This window comes from Scyliorhinus canicula, chromosome 3 (assembly GCF_902713615.1).
Source record: "Scyliorhinus canicula chromosome 3, sScyCan1.1, whole genome shotgun sequence".
Classification (NCBI taxonomy): domain Eukaryota; kingdom Metazoa; phylum Chordata; class Chondrichthyes; order Carcharhiniformes; family Scyliorhinidae; genus Scyliorhinus; species Scyliorhinus canicula.
In genome coordinates, this window is record NC_052148.1 from 131,799,051 (window position 1) to 131,813,775 (window position 14,725).

Genomic DNA, 14,725 nt, shown 5'->3' on the forward strand with positions numbered 1-14,725 from the left:
CATGAGTCACACCATGTTGGTTTACAGGTGCAACAGGTGATTAAGAAGGTGAATGGAGTTTTCTCCTTCATTGCGAGAGGGATGGAGTTTAAGACTAGGGAGGTTATGCTGCAATTGTATAAGGTGTTAGTGAGGCCACGCCTGGAGTATTGTGTTCAGTTTTGGTTCAGTTTCCTTAACTGAGAAAGGGTGAACTGGTGCTAGAGGATGTGCAGAGGAGATTCACTAGGTTAATCCCAGAATTGAGGGGTTGGATAACGAGGAGAGGTTAAGTAGACATGGACTGTACTCGTTGGAATTTAGAAGGATGCGCGGGGACCTTATAGAAACATATAAAATTATGAAAGGAATAGATAGGATAGATGCAGGCAGGTTGTTTCCACTGGCGGGTGAAAGCAGAACTAGGGGGCATAGCCTCAAAATAAGGGGAAGTAGATTTAGGACTGAGTTTAGGAGGAACATCTTCACCCAAAGGGTTGTGAATCTATGGAATTCCCTGCCCAGTGAAGCAGTTGAGGCTCCTTCATTAAATGTTTTCAAGCTGAAGATAGATAGTTTTTTGAAGAATAAAGGAATAAAGGATTATGGTGTTCGGGCGGGAAAGTGGAGCTGAATCCACAAAAGATCAGCCATGATCTCATTGAAGGAGGAGCAGGCTCGAAGGGCCAGATGGCCTACTCCTGCTCCTAGTTCTTACGTTCTTCGGTTCTTTTGTGCTTTAAATATAATGGTCAAACATAGCGATTGAAACATTTAGAAAACTAAAATGGTTGCCTTAATACTGTAATGTAAAATAAAGAGTAAACGTTTTGAAAAATGCATCTTAAAAATGGAAATGCCAGGAATGGTCAAACTGTTTTAGTAATTCCAAAAATGGCAGGTTTGTGTTTTTCAGGATTCAGATTCAAGAACACACCCCATCTCTTAACTATGAAGATAATGCAATGTAATCTGATTTTAAAAAATGTATTCATTCACACGATGTGGGGATCATTGGCTAGGCCAGAATTTATTGCTCATCTGTAATTTCTTTTGAAAAGGTGATGGTGAGCTGCCTTCTTGAACCGCTGGATATGGTGTAGATAGTCCATATGGTGTAGATTGACCCATAGTGCTGTTAGGGAGGGAGTTCCAGGATTTGACCCAGCGACGGTGATATAGATCCAAGTCGGAATGTGAGGACATAGAGGGCAACATGCAGGTGGTGGTGTTCCCATCCATCTGCTGCCCTTGTCCTTCTACGGGATAGAGATTGTGGGTTTGAAAGGTGCTGTCAAGGGAGCCTTAGTGAGTGCCTATATTTTGTAGATGATGCTGTGCGTCGTGGTGGAGGGAGTGAATGTCTAAGGAGAATATTTTATCACACAGCTGACTTGTGCCTTGTAGACTGTGGACAGGCTTTGGGGAGTCAGGAGGTGAGTTACTCTCTGCAGAATTCCCAGACTCTGACCTGCCCTTGTAGCAACGGTATTCATATGGCTGGTCCAGTCTATATATTATACACATATAATTGTATAAATGTGCAACATATTGGACAATCTTTTCAAACTAACACAAATAGGTTAATGCCTCCATTTGTACAGCAGAAAGGAATTTGTTATAAATGACTAAATTGATCAATGTGGTAAAGACACATCATTCATATACTTATATTTTAGTTTTAATTATAATTGATTAAGAACTGACATGTACAGCTGCAGTATGTAATCCACTATAATAACAGAATCATGCAGCATCCCCGAATGTCACAAGTGCTTTTGTTTTGTTGGGTTCTGCTATGTTTACTCAACTCCTGACAGCCTTGGTTCAAACATGGACAAAAGAGCTGAACTCCAGAGGTAAGGTGAGAGTGACTATACTTGACATCAAAGCAGCATCAGGGAGAAAGTCCTCCAATGACTGGAGACATATCTGGCATGTAAGAAGATGGTTGTGGTGTTGGGAGGTCAAGATATCACTGCAGGAGTTCCTCAGGGTAGTGTCCTAGACCCAACCATCTTCAGCTGCTTTAACAATGACCTTCCTTCCATCATAAGGTCAGAAGTGGGAATGTTTGCTGATGATAGCACAATGTTCAACATCATTTGCGACTTCTCAGATGCTGAAGCAGTCCATGTTCATATGTAGTAAGACCTGGATAATATCCAGGCTTGGGCTGACAAGTGACAAGTAACATTTGAGCCATGCAAGTGTCAGGCAATGAGAGAGGGAATCAGACCATCACCTCTTGACATTCAATGGCATTACCATCACTGAATTCCCCCACTATAAACATCCTGGGGTTTACCATTGTCCAGAAACTGAACTGGACTAGCCATATAAATACTGTAGCTACATGTTCAGAGGCTAAGAATTCTGCAGCGAGTAACTCACCTCATGACTTCCCAAGCCTGTCCACCATCTACAAGGCACAAGACAGGAGTGAAATGGAATACTCGCCACTTCCCCAGATGAGTGCAGCTCCAACAACATTCAAGAAGTTTGACAACATCCAGGACAAATCAACTCGCTTGATTGGCAAACATTCACTCCCTCCACCACCGCTGAACAGTGGCAATGTGCACCATCTACTAGATGCACTGTAGGAATTTGCCATGGCTGCTTGACAGCACTTTCCAATTTCGATTCCGGCCTTGCGAGGCTGTGCAGAGTTTGCACATTCTTCCCACGTCTGGGTGGGTTTCCTCCGGGCGCTCCGTTTTCCTCCCACAGTCCAAATATCTGCAGGTTAGGTGGATTGGGCATGCTGCAATTGCCCCGTTGTGTCCAAAATATTAGCTGGGGTTACTGGGTTACAAAGATAAGGTGGGTGAATGGGCTTAGGTGGAGTGCTCTTTCAGAGAGTCGGTGGAGACACGATGGGCCGAATGGCTACCTTCTGCACTGTAGTGATTTTACGGTTCTCGGACACTTCCTCTGGTTGCTATATATACATAAGGGGTGATTTGCTGTTTCTAGTTTTTTTAATAGAAATATGTTTAACAATTTGCCTTTTAGATAATGACAATGCGTCCACTGCTGTCATAACATGGGCAGGCGGAGGAAAGTGGCTCGTCCACTTTTTCACCAACTCTGGTAAGCGTGTATTGTCAAACATAAAGTGGTGGAAGGGCCTGATGTTGTCACTTGCCAGATCTAACCCCCAGACACGCAGAGGATGGCCCTGAACACAAGCCATTAAGCTGCCACACCCTATATTGTGCAAACGATAGACAAGCAGAGCCATCATAAATCCAGAAAGGCCTAAAAAAATAGGAAGACAGGCTGGTCCGAGCAAACCCAGATTGTTTGGCCACCATGGTTTGGGGGGAGCCAGGAACATCCAATCCCACCCCCTAACATGGGACCTCATTTTGTGCCACCAGCTCCCCTCCCACCGAGCCTCCAATCAGTCTGGCCGTCAGCTCTTCAGGGCAAGACTTCCTTTCCCTGAGGGGAGGGAGTCCCACAATGTTCTCATTAACGACACCCCCAGTATATTAAGGTTGCGGAGCAGCCTTATTTAAAGTTGGTCAGTTTGCGGTCTACCTACCTATTGGGTCGGGGTGAGCAAAAGAGTCCCCCTAAAGTTCAGCCTCTTGCAGTGGTGGCACGGTGGTGCTGAGGACCAGGGTTCGATCCCGGCCCTGGGTCACTATCCGTGTGGTGTTTGAACATTCTCCCGATGTGTGCGTGGGTCTCATCCCCACACCTAAAGATATGAGGCGGAATTCTCCTGTGCGGGAAAACCGGCGCGATCCACTTCGGTGCCACCAGCCCCCGAAAGTGTGGAATCCTCCGCACTTCTGGGGGCTAGGTGGACGCCGGAAGGGACGCCACTGCGCCAGCTGGCGCCGAAGGGGCTGCGCGAGTTAGTGTATGCGCCGAAGGGCCGGCGTGATCTCGTGCATGCACAAAACCGCCGATCGGTGGACCCCGATCTCAGAATTGTCGTGGGGGGGCAGCTGCCAACGGCCCCTGACCGGCGTGATGTGAACCCCGCACCCGCCCGCAAACCGGCGCCGGGATTCGCGCCGCCCCCCCGGGAATTCTCCGACCTGGCGGGGGGATCAGAGAATCCCGCCCATGCATTCTAGGTGGATTGGCCATGCTAAAATTGCACCTTAATTGGAATAAAAAAAGAATTGGGTACTCAGCTTTTTGTAGAAGACTGGAACCAAATGGAGAGTTAGGTATTTCTGATAACAGTAACACTGTATAACAATTAGAATTATATTTACAGAATTTAAATATTTGAACAGACTCTAACAAAACCAACTTACTGTTTGTGTTTGCAATTTGACCAGCTTGTTCTCCCCATCTGAGGAGGGTCCATCAAGGGGCTCCGAATTCCTATTTTCCTCAGTTTTTGCTGGGGAGATCCACTCATTGGGAAGATGGATGGACAATGCTGGTGATCGTGGAGTCAGTGGAGCCACCGTTTCCTGAATGATTTTACATTCCTGGGAAAAGGAAAGTTGGAAACAAATGAATCACAGTTGCTCATAAGTTCAGACAAGTAATTCAAAAAAATCTTTGCAAATAATTAATTGGAGAAATGTATTCTGTAGGATTTATGCTCATCACTAGGTGTCACTTTCACATTTAGGAAAATTATAACATTCTGGACAGAATTCTCCATTCAGGAGATAAGTGCTTCCACCAGATTAGATTCGCTCCAGGTCTCTGCTGGCGCTGTGAGCCGGGCCCAGTGTGTGCAATTCCCTCTCCTTTGCCATGCAAATTTGTGCATGGTGGGGAGTGGAATCCTGGTATCGGGCCGCCATTTTGAATGGGCAACCCTGTACCGAGGTCTGGCAGTGTCTCCCCTTCCCCACAATGCAAATCCTGCCACTTCCACTGACAAGTAGGGGCAACCACCCCCACCACAGGAATAATGGGTCACCCTCCTCCCACATCATGCATGCATGAGGGTGACCCAACGTTCCCCCCCCCCCGCACTGACCCCCCCCCAATCGGACCCTAACAGGGACCCCCCATCAAAGCCACCCCCATCAGACTCCCAACAGACCCCCAATTATAGAGCACCAACAGAAACCCCCACATCAGAGACACCTGAGTTAGAGATCCCCATCAGACCGTCAGAGACCCCAAATAGAGACCCCTATCTGAAAGCTAAAGTGCAGCCCAGGCAGTAGGTTGAAGAATTATTGCATTTTTCACTCAGCCGTTGCTAACATCTGCTGCCTCAGATAGAAGTGTTCAAAGCAGCAGCTGTTACAAGTGTCTGAGGCTTACTCAAAAGCCCAGACAACTTCAAAGGGCATGAAATCCTTGACGGCCTTTTAAATGCAGATCTTCTGTTCACCTTCACACAGCAAAACATCGCATTAGCCAGTGATTGACAGTTTGATTACCTCAGAGACATCTTTCCCTGCGCACCTGAATGCATCTCCATTACCCTGATTTGATGTTGACCACAATATTTCTAAACACCCTTGCTATGATTGACAGCTCCTTGCCACATCAAAGGCAGCTAAGTGCTTCCTGCTGTGAAAAAGAGGAAGTCAAAGCACCAATTCAGTTTTTAACCCGATGCAAATTCTCTGCCGGATCAGGAATGTCGCTATCGGCAGCAGGAGGCGGAGAATTTATTCCTATATATTGTAGTCAAAGCATTTTACAGGGATTGTAGGGGTAATGGTGGCAAAATATCAGCTTTCTCCATCACCCCTCCATCAAAACAGACTACAAATTCAGAGGTCTGCAAATGGGCAGGATATCATGGAATCCAGAATTTGCTGGTTAGTGATTCTATGCTTTTCCAGAGAATGTGTTGTTGAGGTGCTGACAGACCGGCAACCGATAGGAAATCAAGAACTTGCAGTCTTAAGTTGTTAGTCTCACTGGTAACATTTTGAATGAGATGTAACTGGATTTTTATTTGCGATGTAACTGGGTTTTCAATGGAGTACTGCTCCAGTATCATAATTATTGCTAAACATCCTCACTGGCCCTGAAAAACTAATTTTGTATTTGCAAAATGATAAAAACATCTATATATTGCTAAAATAATAAAATAACATTTTAAAAAAGTATTGTATTTTAGTTTTTTAAATAAGTATTGATATTTTAGTTTCTATCTAAATCTAATCATAATTTATTTCACTATCTAAAACTTTAGTTCAACAGTGAAGGACAAGAAGCTTTTAATTCCCTAGTTTGTTGTTGGTAGGTATACTTCAACATGATTGACTGCTTTCCATGCTAGCACCACTGCTGCTGCATGACTTGGCACCAGAATTAAGCTGCTGTCAGTAAGGGAAATTCCGCTATTCCTTTGTCACTGACTTCAAAACCTATACCATTATCTGTGTACACACCTCCATCATTTTTAATTCTGGGGATGGTAGCATAATGGCAATGTTACTGGGCTAGTAATCCTGTGCCCCAGATACAGTCCCAAGATAGGAATTCAAATCCCACCACAACAGCTGGGAGAATTTAAGTTTTATTCATTCATAAGTTTTGAATAAATGAAAGTGCTAATTTCATTAATAATGATCATGAAATTACTGAATTGTTGTAAAAATCCATCTGGTTCATTAATGTCTTTCAGGAGAGGAAATCTGCTGTTCCTATCTGATCTGGCCTACATGTGACTCCAGAATCACAGCAATGTGGTTGACTCTTACCGGTCCTCTGAAATGGCCTACTAAACCAATCCGTTATAGATGGCTCATCACCATTCAAGGTTGGCTTTGCCAGCAATGCTCAGATTCCAAGGATAAATTAAAACAAAATCAATCATCAGACTCCTGAAAAATTAGCCATGGGAGTCTTTTTCTTTCTTTTCTTCTGAGGTTACTGACTCATGCTGCAGATTGGTTCACGAGCACTGGCTGCTTTCCAGTGCCTCTGCTGAGTATCCATTTCTCAAATGCCAGCCTCGAGATTAAGCATCAGCCGATTTTTTGACTCTGAGGCACGTCACAGCCAAACACAATCTAATCCCCACAAGAGATGATCATCAAAGGGTCATCAAAGAGGTTGCTTATGTCATGGAATCTTTGTGAGCTCACATCCCTACTGAGATGATGGGGAAACAATGAGAAGCTAATCTGGTGGTCTCTTTATCTCCATATTGCATTGTCAGTGAGGATAACTACCCTACTGGTGTTACCCTGTCCACATGTAGGAACAAGAGCTTAGACACTGTTCCTTTGTGCCACACCACACAGCTCATGGAGGAAGTACAGGTCATTAATCACATCATCAATGGAATTACTCACAGAGACTGATCTTTTATTAAAAGCAAAGTGATTTTAAAATTGACAGTGTAACATTAGATCACAAATCAGTTGATTCCTTTCTTGCCTCCTCATGATATCGACGTTCATCTTCCTCAACCTCTCTTTGCGCTTTCTCCCATTCAAGGCGGAGTTTTTCTTGCTCTCTTCTGTACCTCTCCTGTCATTGAGTGAAACACTTGTGTCACTTATCATTGTCAGTCAGTGAGTTAAACCTGAAGGAACAGATCAGCCACTAAGCCTTCCTCTCAGAGACTCATGCCTTCGTCTCTTTTGGTGAAAACTGTCATTAGATTAATTATTAAGTGATCTCCTTGTTGCTTGAAATGAAATTAATGGAATTTTTACCAGTTTGTTGTTTTCCCAATAATTGCATTCAACATTTCAGAGCAAGCCCAGTCAAGCTAGACCACTAAATATATTAAAAAATTATTAGCTAGAGTGAGAATTCTAATCACAGTCAATCTTATTGCCACCACCAAATTTAAAATACATAATATGTAAGATATACTTACAAGTACAGGTACAGTCCACCCTAAAATAAGTTGAGTACTCAGAAAGTATTTAAGAACAACATTTACACAACTTTACAATTATGTAGTTAGAAAATATTGCAGTGAAAGACCCCACAGAAAGTTTTCCTGTGATGTTTACCTTCTCAGTTAGCCCTGAATATCCCCATATTTAAAATCAGACTTGGAATTTGGATCAACTGGAAATATATACGTCTGTTGTCATCAACCCACATCCTAACTCTCCGATCTTAGTACAAACATTTGATATCCCACTGCCTTATTGGAACATCATGATCACAGACCAGCATTAATGAGTACCAAAGTTTATGTCCTACATGATCAGCACATGCATGGCTGTTAGCAATCAGCCTGCTTCATCAAATAATTCCATGCTCTAGAAAGATTTGACTAAATAATGACATAATTATGATTAATTAGAGTCTCTCATAGGAGGTGGTTAATATTTCCTGACAGTTGAGAGAGGAAATTCAATTTATGGAGAACCTTGGATGGAATCTCATGTTTTAGCATGTGTCATGTCAATTTTATACTGGGATAATTGTGTCAAATTTACATGAGTACTATGATGAATTCAGCATGAAAATTTTCATTTAGACCACCTGAATCACATTTATTTGACTTCTCCATTGTGGAATAACATCATGCAAAACTGTGGCATGGTGGTTAGCACTGCTGCCTCACAGTGCCAGGGACCCGGGTTCAATTCTGGCTCGGGTGACTATGTGGAATTTGTATTTTCTCCCCATGTCTGTGTGGGTTTCCTCTGGGTGCTCCGGTTTCCACAGTCCAAAGATGTGCAGGTTAGGTGGGTTGGCCATGCTAAATTGTCCCTTAGTCCAAGAGTGTGCAGGTTAGATGGGGTTACGGGCATGGGGTGGGAACTACATAGGGTGCTCTTTCAGAGGGTCGGTGCAGCCTCAATGGGCCGAAAGGCCTCCTTCTGCACTGTAGGAATTCTATGGTTCTATGATTGTTGGCTTCGCAATACAATGGCAGAGTGCAAGCTTCAATATAATAGCTGGAGATAGTTGAGTGCCTCAGAAATCCATTTATTTCATGACATTGCCCAAAATGCCTCACTTGTGCCAGCACGCTCCACACAAGAGTATTTAATGAAGTTAACACTTTACTGTTATCAGTACACTCATAGCCTGGAGTGTTAGCATCCTTTTCAAAGTTTGCATTGGTATATCAATGTTAATTCTTCTTCTCAATGTGTCCCAATCTCCCTGCACTTCTAAAAGTGCTTCATGGGTTCCAACTGCCCTCAGCACCTGAACCAAAGAGCCTCAAATATGGACCTAACCAATTGAGCATTGCAGATAGCTCAATTTGACCTCACATGTGGAGTTGTTACTAGATAGTAAGAAGGAATGCAAACCTTCACTAACTTCTCCCTGCTCCAGGTTGGTGAGGATAATTATAGCACTACATCAGATGTCAATTAACAGCCACACCCGGGATCGTAGCTCTGAGTTTCTTGTTCTATTTGTCTGAGTTTGATTGTTAGATACTTATATATTTTTAAAATATATTCCAAAAGCTTCCCTTCTCAACCCTTTGTGTTCCTTTCAGTTCTCATGAACACTACCGGGCTAAGTTGACCCTAGAATACGCTTTGAAACCATTATAGGCTTTGGGATAACAGCTTACAATTAATGTCCCATATCTGTGAGAGTCATGGTGTGTCCTCCGCAGAACTAACACCTCAAAGGATGAGGTAACTCCAGATTCTGACCACTTTAAAGTATTTGGGGTTTATATGTTCAGGTGGACCATCAGCCCACATTCCTTTATTTTTATTCACACTCAGGATGTGGGCATCACAGCCAAGGCCAGCATTTGTTGCCCATCCCGTTTTACTCTGTGAAGGTGTTGTTGAGACTTCATTGCGAACCACTGGCAATTTTTCTTTATAGTGATTTTATACAACTGAGAGACTTGCCTGCACAAATCAGAGTGTGGTTAAAAGTCAACTATGTGAAGGATCACCTTAATTCAAGCAAGTGCAATAAATGCATATGTGTAATATTGCAAAAGGTTTAATTCAAGCAGCCTCAGTAAATGTTTGGAAAGCAAGTGCTCAATCATTCTTTCAGTTTGGTTTCATTTTCACTAATCCACAGGCAAGCAGTCATGCTATTGCAATGATAACTAAGGTTTCAGCACAACAGTCCATGCTATTCTTAACCATGGTGTCTTACCTGTTGAAAATCAGGAGCAATTATTTAATTCACATAAATTGATGCAAGCCAGTTGTTCTGTATGACTGATTTAAAAAAGCTCACAGCAGCTCCCACACACTGTCAATCGTGTCTACTGTTGAGTTAACGAGGGGCATGCAGACATTTACATGGACTGAAGAAAGTGAATATCAAGAAAAACATGCTCCCTCAGCTGGGTTCATTGGTTAGATAGTTTAACCTCTTGTAAGAGTGTCATACACTATGCAACACTTTCCAGAAATATTAAGCAAAGATGACGGCCACGTAGCACAGATATATTTTGCGTGAAAAAGAATGAAAGCTGGGATCATGCAGAAAATCACAATTTCACCTGCCACAACTTCCATCACCTCATACAGTGCTTGGCAACCACTTTTTAACTATCGATCCCACTGAATCAGCATTATCAGCCTTTTCTTTATAGAAAATTAGTCATTCACCTTCCTAATCATTTGCTTTCTGCAGTAGTCAGCAAATTACTGTTAATGTGAAGCTTTGTACTTCTAGGCATTACAGCTTTGTATTATTAGGAACATTACTGCAAGAGACACGATAGTGTCAATGGACTAGTAATCCAGAGACCCACGGTCATACTCTGGGGACCCGGGTTCGAATTCCACCACAGCACATGGTGGATATAGTTGTAAAACCATTGTCGATTGTCATAAAAAAAACCCGGCTGGTTCACTAATGTCCTTTGGAAAAGGAAAACTGTAGTCCTCAGCTGGTCTGGCCTACATGTGACTCCAGATCCACAGCAATGTGGTTGACTGCTAAATAATAATAATAATAATCATCACTTATTGTCACAAGTATGCTTCAATGAAGTTCAATGAAAAGCCCCTAGTCACCACATTCTAGCGCCTGTTCGGGGAGGCTGGTACGGGAATGCCCACTGAAATGGTCCAAATAACCCACTTCGCTGTATCAAACCGCTACCCTGTAACATCCTCCTTACATCTAGTGCTTGTGCCAAAGGTGGGAATATTGTCCCTTAGACTAGTCAAGCAACAGTCTGACATAGTCATAGTCACAGAATGATACCTTACAGACAATGTTCCAGACACCACTAACACCATTCCTGGGTATATTCTGTCTCACTGGCAGGACAGACCCAGTAGAGGTGGCAGCACAGTGGTATACAGTTGGGAGGGAGTTGGTCTGGGTGTCATCATTATCAACTCTGGACCCCATGGTATCTCATGGCTTCAGGTCAAGCATGGGGAAGAAAACCTCCTGATGATCACCACGTACCAGCCACCATCAGCTGATCAATAAGTACTCCTCCATGTTGAACACTACTTGGAGGAAGCATTGAGGGTGGCAAGGGCACAGAATGTACTCTAGGTGGGGGATGTCACTGTTCATTACCAAGAGTGGCTTGGTAGCACCACTACTCACAGACTGAGCTGGCCGACTCCTAAAGGACATAGCTGCTAGATTGGGTTTGCAACAGGTGGTGATGGAACCAACAAGAGGGAAAAATATATTAGACCTCATCCTCACCTATCTGCCTGCCACAGATGCATCTGTCCATGGCAGTATTAGTAGGAGTGACCACTGCACAGTCACTCCCCACCCTGACTTGGTAATGTATCATCGATCCTTCACTGTCGCTGGGACAAGATCCTGGAACTCCCTCCCTAATAGCACAGTAGGTGTACCTACATGACACGGACTGCAGCAGTTCAAGAAGACAGTTCACCACCACGTTCTCAAGGGCAATTAGGGATGGGCAACAAATGCTGGCCTAGCCAGCGAAGCCCACATCCTGTAAAATAAATTCTATAAAAGAACGGCGAGAGTATGAATAAAATGGATCCAATCAACTACATTCAGTTTTGAACAAAGGAAGATTTAAAAATATATATGTTGGTGCAATTTATTTTGCAAATCCTCACTGAACTGAGTTAATTCCTCACACTCATGTCTTTCTTGGTCAAGAAGACAGGTCCGTTGAATCAACGGATGTGCTTGTGAATGCTATCAGCCACTTCTTACAGAAGTCATAAGTGACATTCCCATTGAAAAAAATTAGTTGTTACATGCAGCCAGAGTTTTCAGTGTGACTCTTTCCAATTCAATATTAGATAGCACAGAATGTCTGACTGGTCTCCTAAAAGCTGCTGTGCAGTGGTGCACCAAGCAACCTAGTGGGAATGTTGGTCAGAAGATGTGAACAAAGTTTGTTTTCTATTCCCTGGGAGATCCAGTCAGTACAAGTGTTACGTCATCTTAGGGGAGTTAAGAGTTTGAACATATGCAAAAACTGACAGTCAAATGGAGGTGACCTAGTCCAAAGGTCAAGAAACCTTCCGAGGAATGCTGATCTTCAACAACCACCAGAGAAGATAGGCCGGATTGAATAATTTCATAACTGCAGGTAGGATCAATCTCACCTCAACTTGCACCAAAATCAAATTTCAGAAATATACTTGATTGAATTACAGTAATTTGCTCCCTACTGTAGCAATCTTATAATCCTTTTTCATTTCAGTTTCTCATGGTTCCAATTTGCCTAGTATGACAGTGATGCACTGCATCTCTTTCATTACCATCTTCTGGTTGGCTAATCAGAACCATGTTTGTGAAAAAAAAAACACATATGAAGGATTAGTGCTGAGAGCCTTAACTGAAGGTGCACCATATTTACCCAAACCTATATGACAAGCAGCAGCAGAACAAGCAGTTTGGAGCAGAGGGTCAATGCAAGTTGTGTTAATGTACCTGGAGCAAGCGTTCCTGCTCTTTCTGCCATCTTTCCTGACGCTTGCGTTCTTCTTCTGGGTCCCAATACCAGCGGTCAAAACGCTTAGGGAGATTTAAAGGAGCAACTGGGATCTAACAATCCACATCAAGAAAAAGTTGTGTGACAGACTGATGTTATTTCATGATTTGAAAAATTTCAATTGAGGTGCTGTTTCCAGTAATCAAAAGTACAAATGACAGCTATTGAGGAAGGCTGACAAAAAAGATTACAGCAGGGTAGGACAAATTAAATTGTCATCAAAAAAATTAAGTCAACAGTTTCTTAAATATGAGGAATATGAACAGATTATTTTTACAATGAAATATTTTAGCCATGAAATCTGCAGTATTCCTGATTGTTATGTCTGAATTTATGTTCTAGTACAATATTGCTTAGCAGATGTATTTAGAAAAGAGGAGCTTTATGAGCACTGATGATCCTTATCCATTTGTCCCCACTTTTGAAGTGGTTACCTTCCTTTGTCCTGGGCATAGGCAAAGGAATTGGGATATGACATGTGCCAGGATCTCCAGCAGCTTAGGAGACACAAAAGAGAAACAAGGCATGATTCATTCAATAACTTCCCTCCCATACCTCTGGTTAGACAGTTAAGCTGTGCACGATGTCTCTGCTGGATGGCACACTTGAGATTTGGCACTTTACTGAAAATGATATAAGGCACGATTCAGTGGACTCTAGTTAAAGTCCGCTGAATAGCTCGTTTAGCGGTGTGCTTCTCAGCAGCTGCAGCGCCAAGAAACAGGTCATTATCAAAAAGGCTCTTTGCCCCTTTTTTGGTCTCGGTAAGTTTCTCCCCACCGAGGCCACATTTAGAGGGATTTCCTGCTGGCGAGCCTTTGCATTTCGGGGCGCCATTTTGTCTGGCTGCCCCGATCTTTCCACACACCCCTCTTTTAGGCCCCTCACGCTTTTGTGACTTCTCCTCACTCCCGAGCCTTGGAGAGGCCTCCGGAAACCCCCCCCCCCCCCCCCTTCCCCACGTTAACTTGGCAAGGCTCCACCAGGCATGACCCTTGTCATATCCAACCTGGCACTTGTGCACTTTGGCACTTCCAGACTAGCACGGGGCCGTGCCCTGGCACCTTGGCAGTGTCAGGATGGCACTGCCAGGGTGCCAGTCTGGCAGTGCCATGATGCCCAGCTGCCAGGGAGAGTGCCATGGTGACACCATGGCTTGTCCCTGACCACCTGGGGTCGACAATGGCCTGGGAGACCCCCCAGGTGCCATCACGCCTGGTCCACGTTTGTGTGAACCAGTACTAAACAGCGCCCTGGCGATGTCTCCCAGGCACGGTCAGGGAGTCTCAAGAGCCGGTGAATCCGGCGCCTGGGTATTTAAATGAGCCGTGGAGTGAGTTGGGTGACTCCCACGAGGTTTTGCGGCTGGTGCGGAGCCCGATTTGGGGCTCAGGCGTGATTCACCTGTTATTCCTGGATCTGCGCCAGGCACAATGCAGTTGCTGAATGGCGACCATGGAATCTATTGAAACAGACCACTTAGCCTAGCTAGTCTATGTCAGCGTTCTAAGTCCATCCGGGTCTCCACACACTCTTTTATCTCTTTGTCTCTTCTCTGTGGGTACAGCCTCCCTCTCCCTCAAATCTACTGGCATTGTCCATCTCCTCAATAATCCCCCGCTTGACCCCTCTGTCCTTGCAAATGATCGCCCCATATTCACTCTCCATTTCCTCTCACAAGGTCTCAAATGTGATGTTGTCTTCGAAAGCTATTCCCATCTTTCCCAGAAATCTACCTGTGAATCTCTCCAATCTGGTCTCTGCCTTTACTACAGTACCAAAACGTCCTTTATCATAGTCATAAATTACATCCTGTGCGACTGCAAGGTAATCCATCCTCTCCAAAACTTTTGTCTGCAGCCTTTGACACCTCTTCCAACGCCTCTCCATTGTTGCACAAGTGTGTTGAACTGCACTTGCCTGGTT

At 43.9% G+C, this 14,725-nt stretch overlaps 1 protein-coding gene across 2 annotated transcripts in view; it reads right to left on the bottom strand.

Moving 5' to 3' along the window:
- Window positions 1–14,725, bottom strand: part of LOC119962960 (LIM and calponin homology domains-containing protein 1-like) — a 502,229-nt gene that overhangs the window by 53,824 nt on the left and 433,680 nt on the right. For both annotated transcript variants that reach the window (XM_038791315.1, XM_038791316.1), the window contains 3 exons: window positions 12,739–12,852; window positions 7,318–7,410; window positions 4,263–4,442 (listed from right to left, as the gene is read on the bottom strand). In XM_038791315.1, the coding sequence (XP_038647243.1) occupies window positions 4,263–4,442; window positions 7,318–7,410; window positions 12,739–12,852 (387 nt within the window). The remainder of the gene's footprint in view (window positions 1–4,262; window positions 4,443–7,317; window positions 7,411–12,738; window positions 12,853–14,725) is intronic.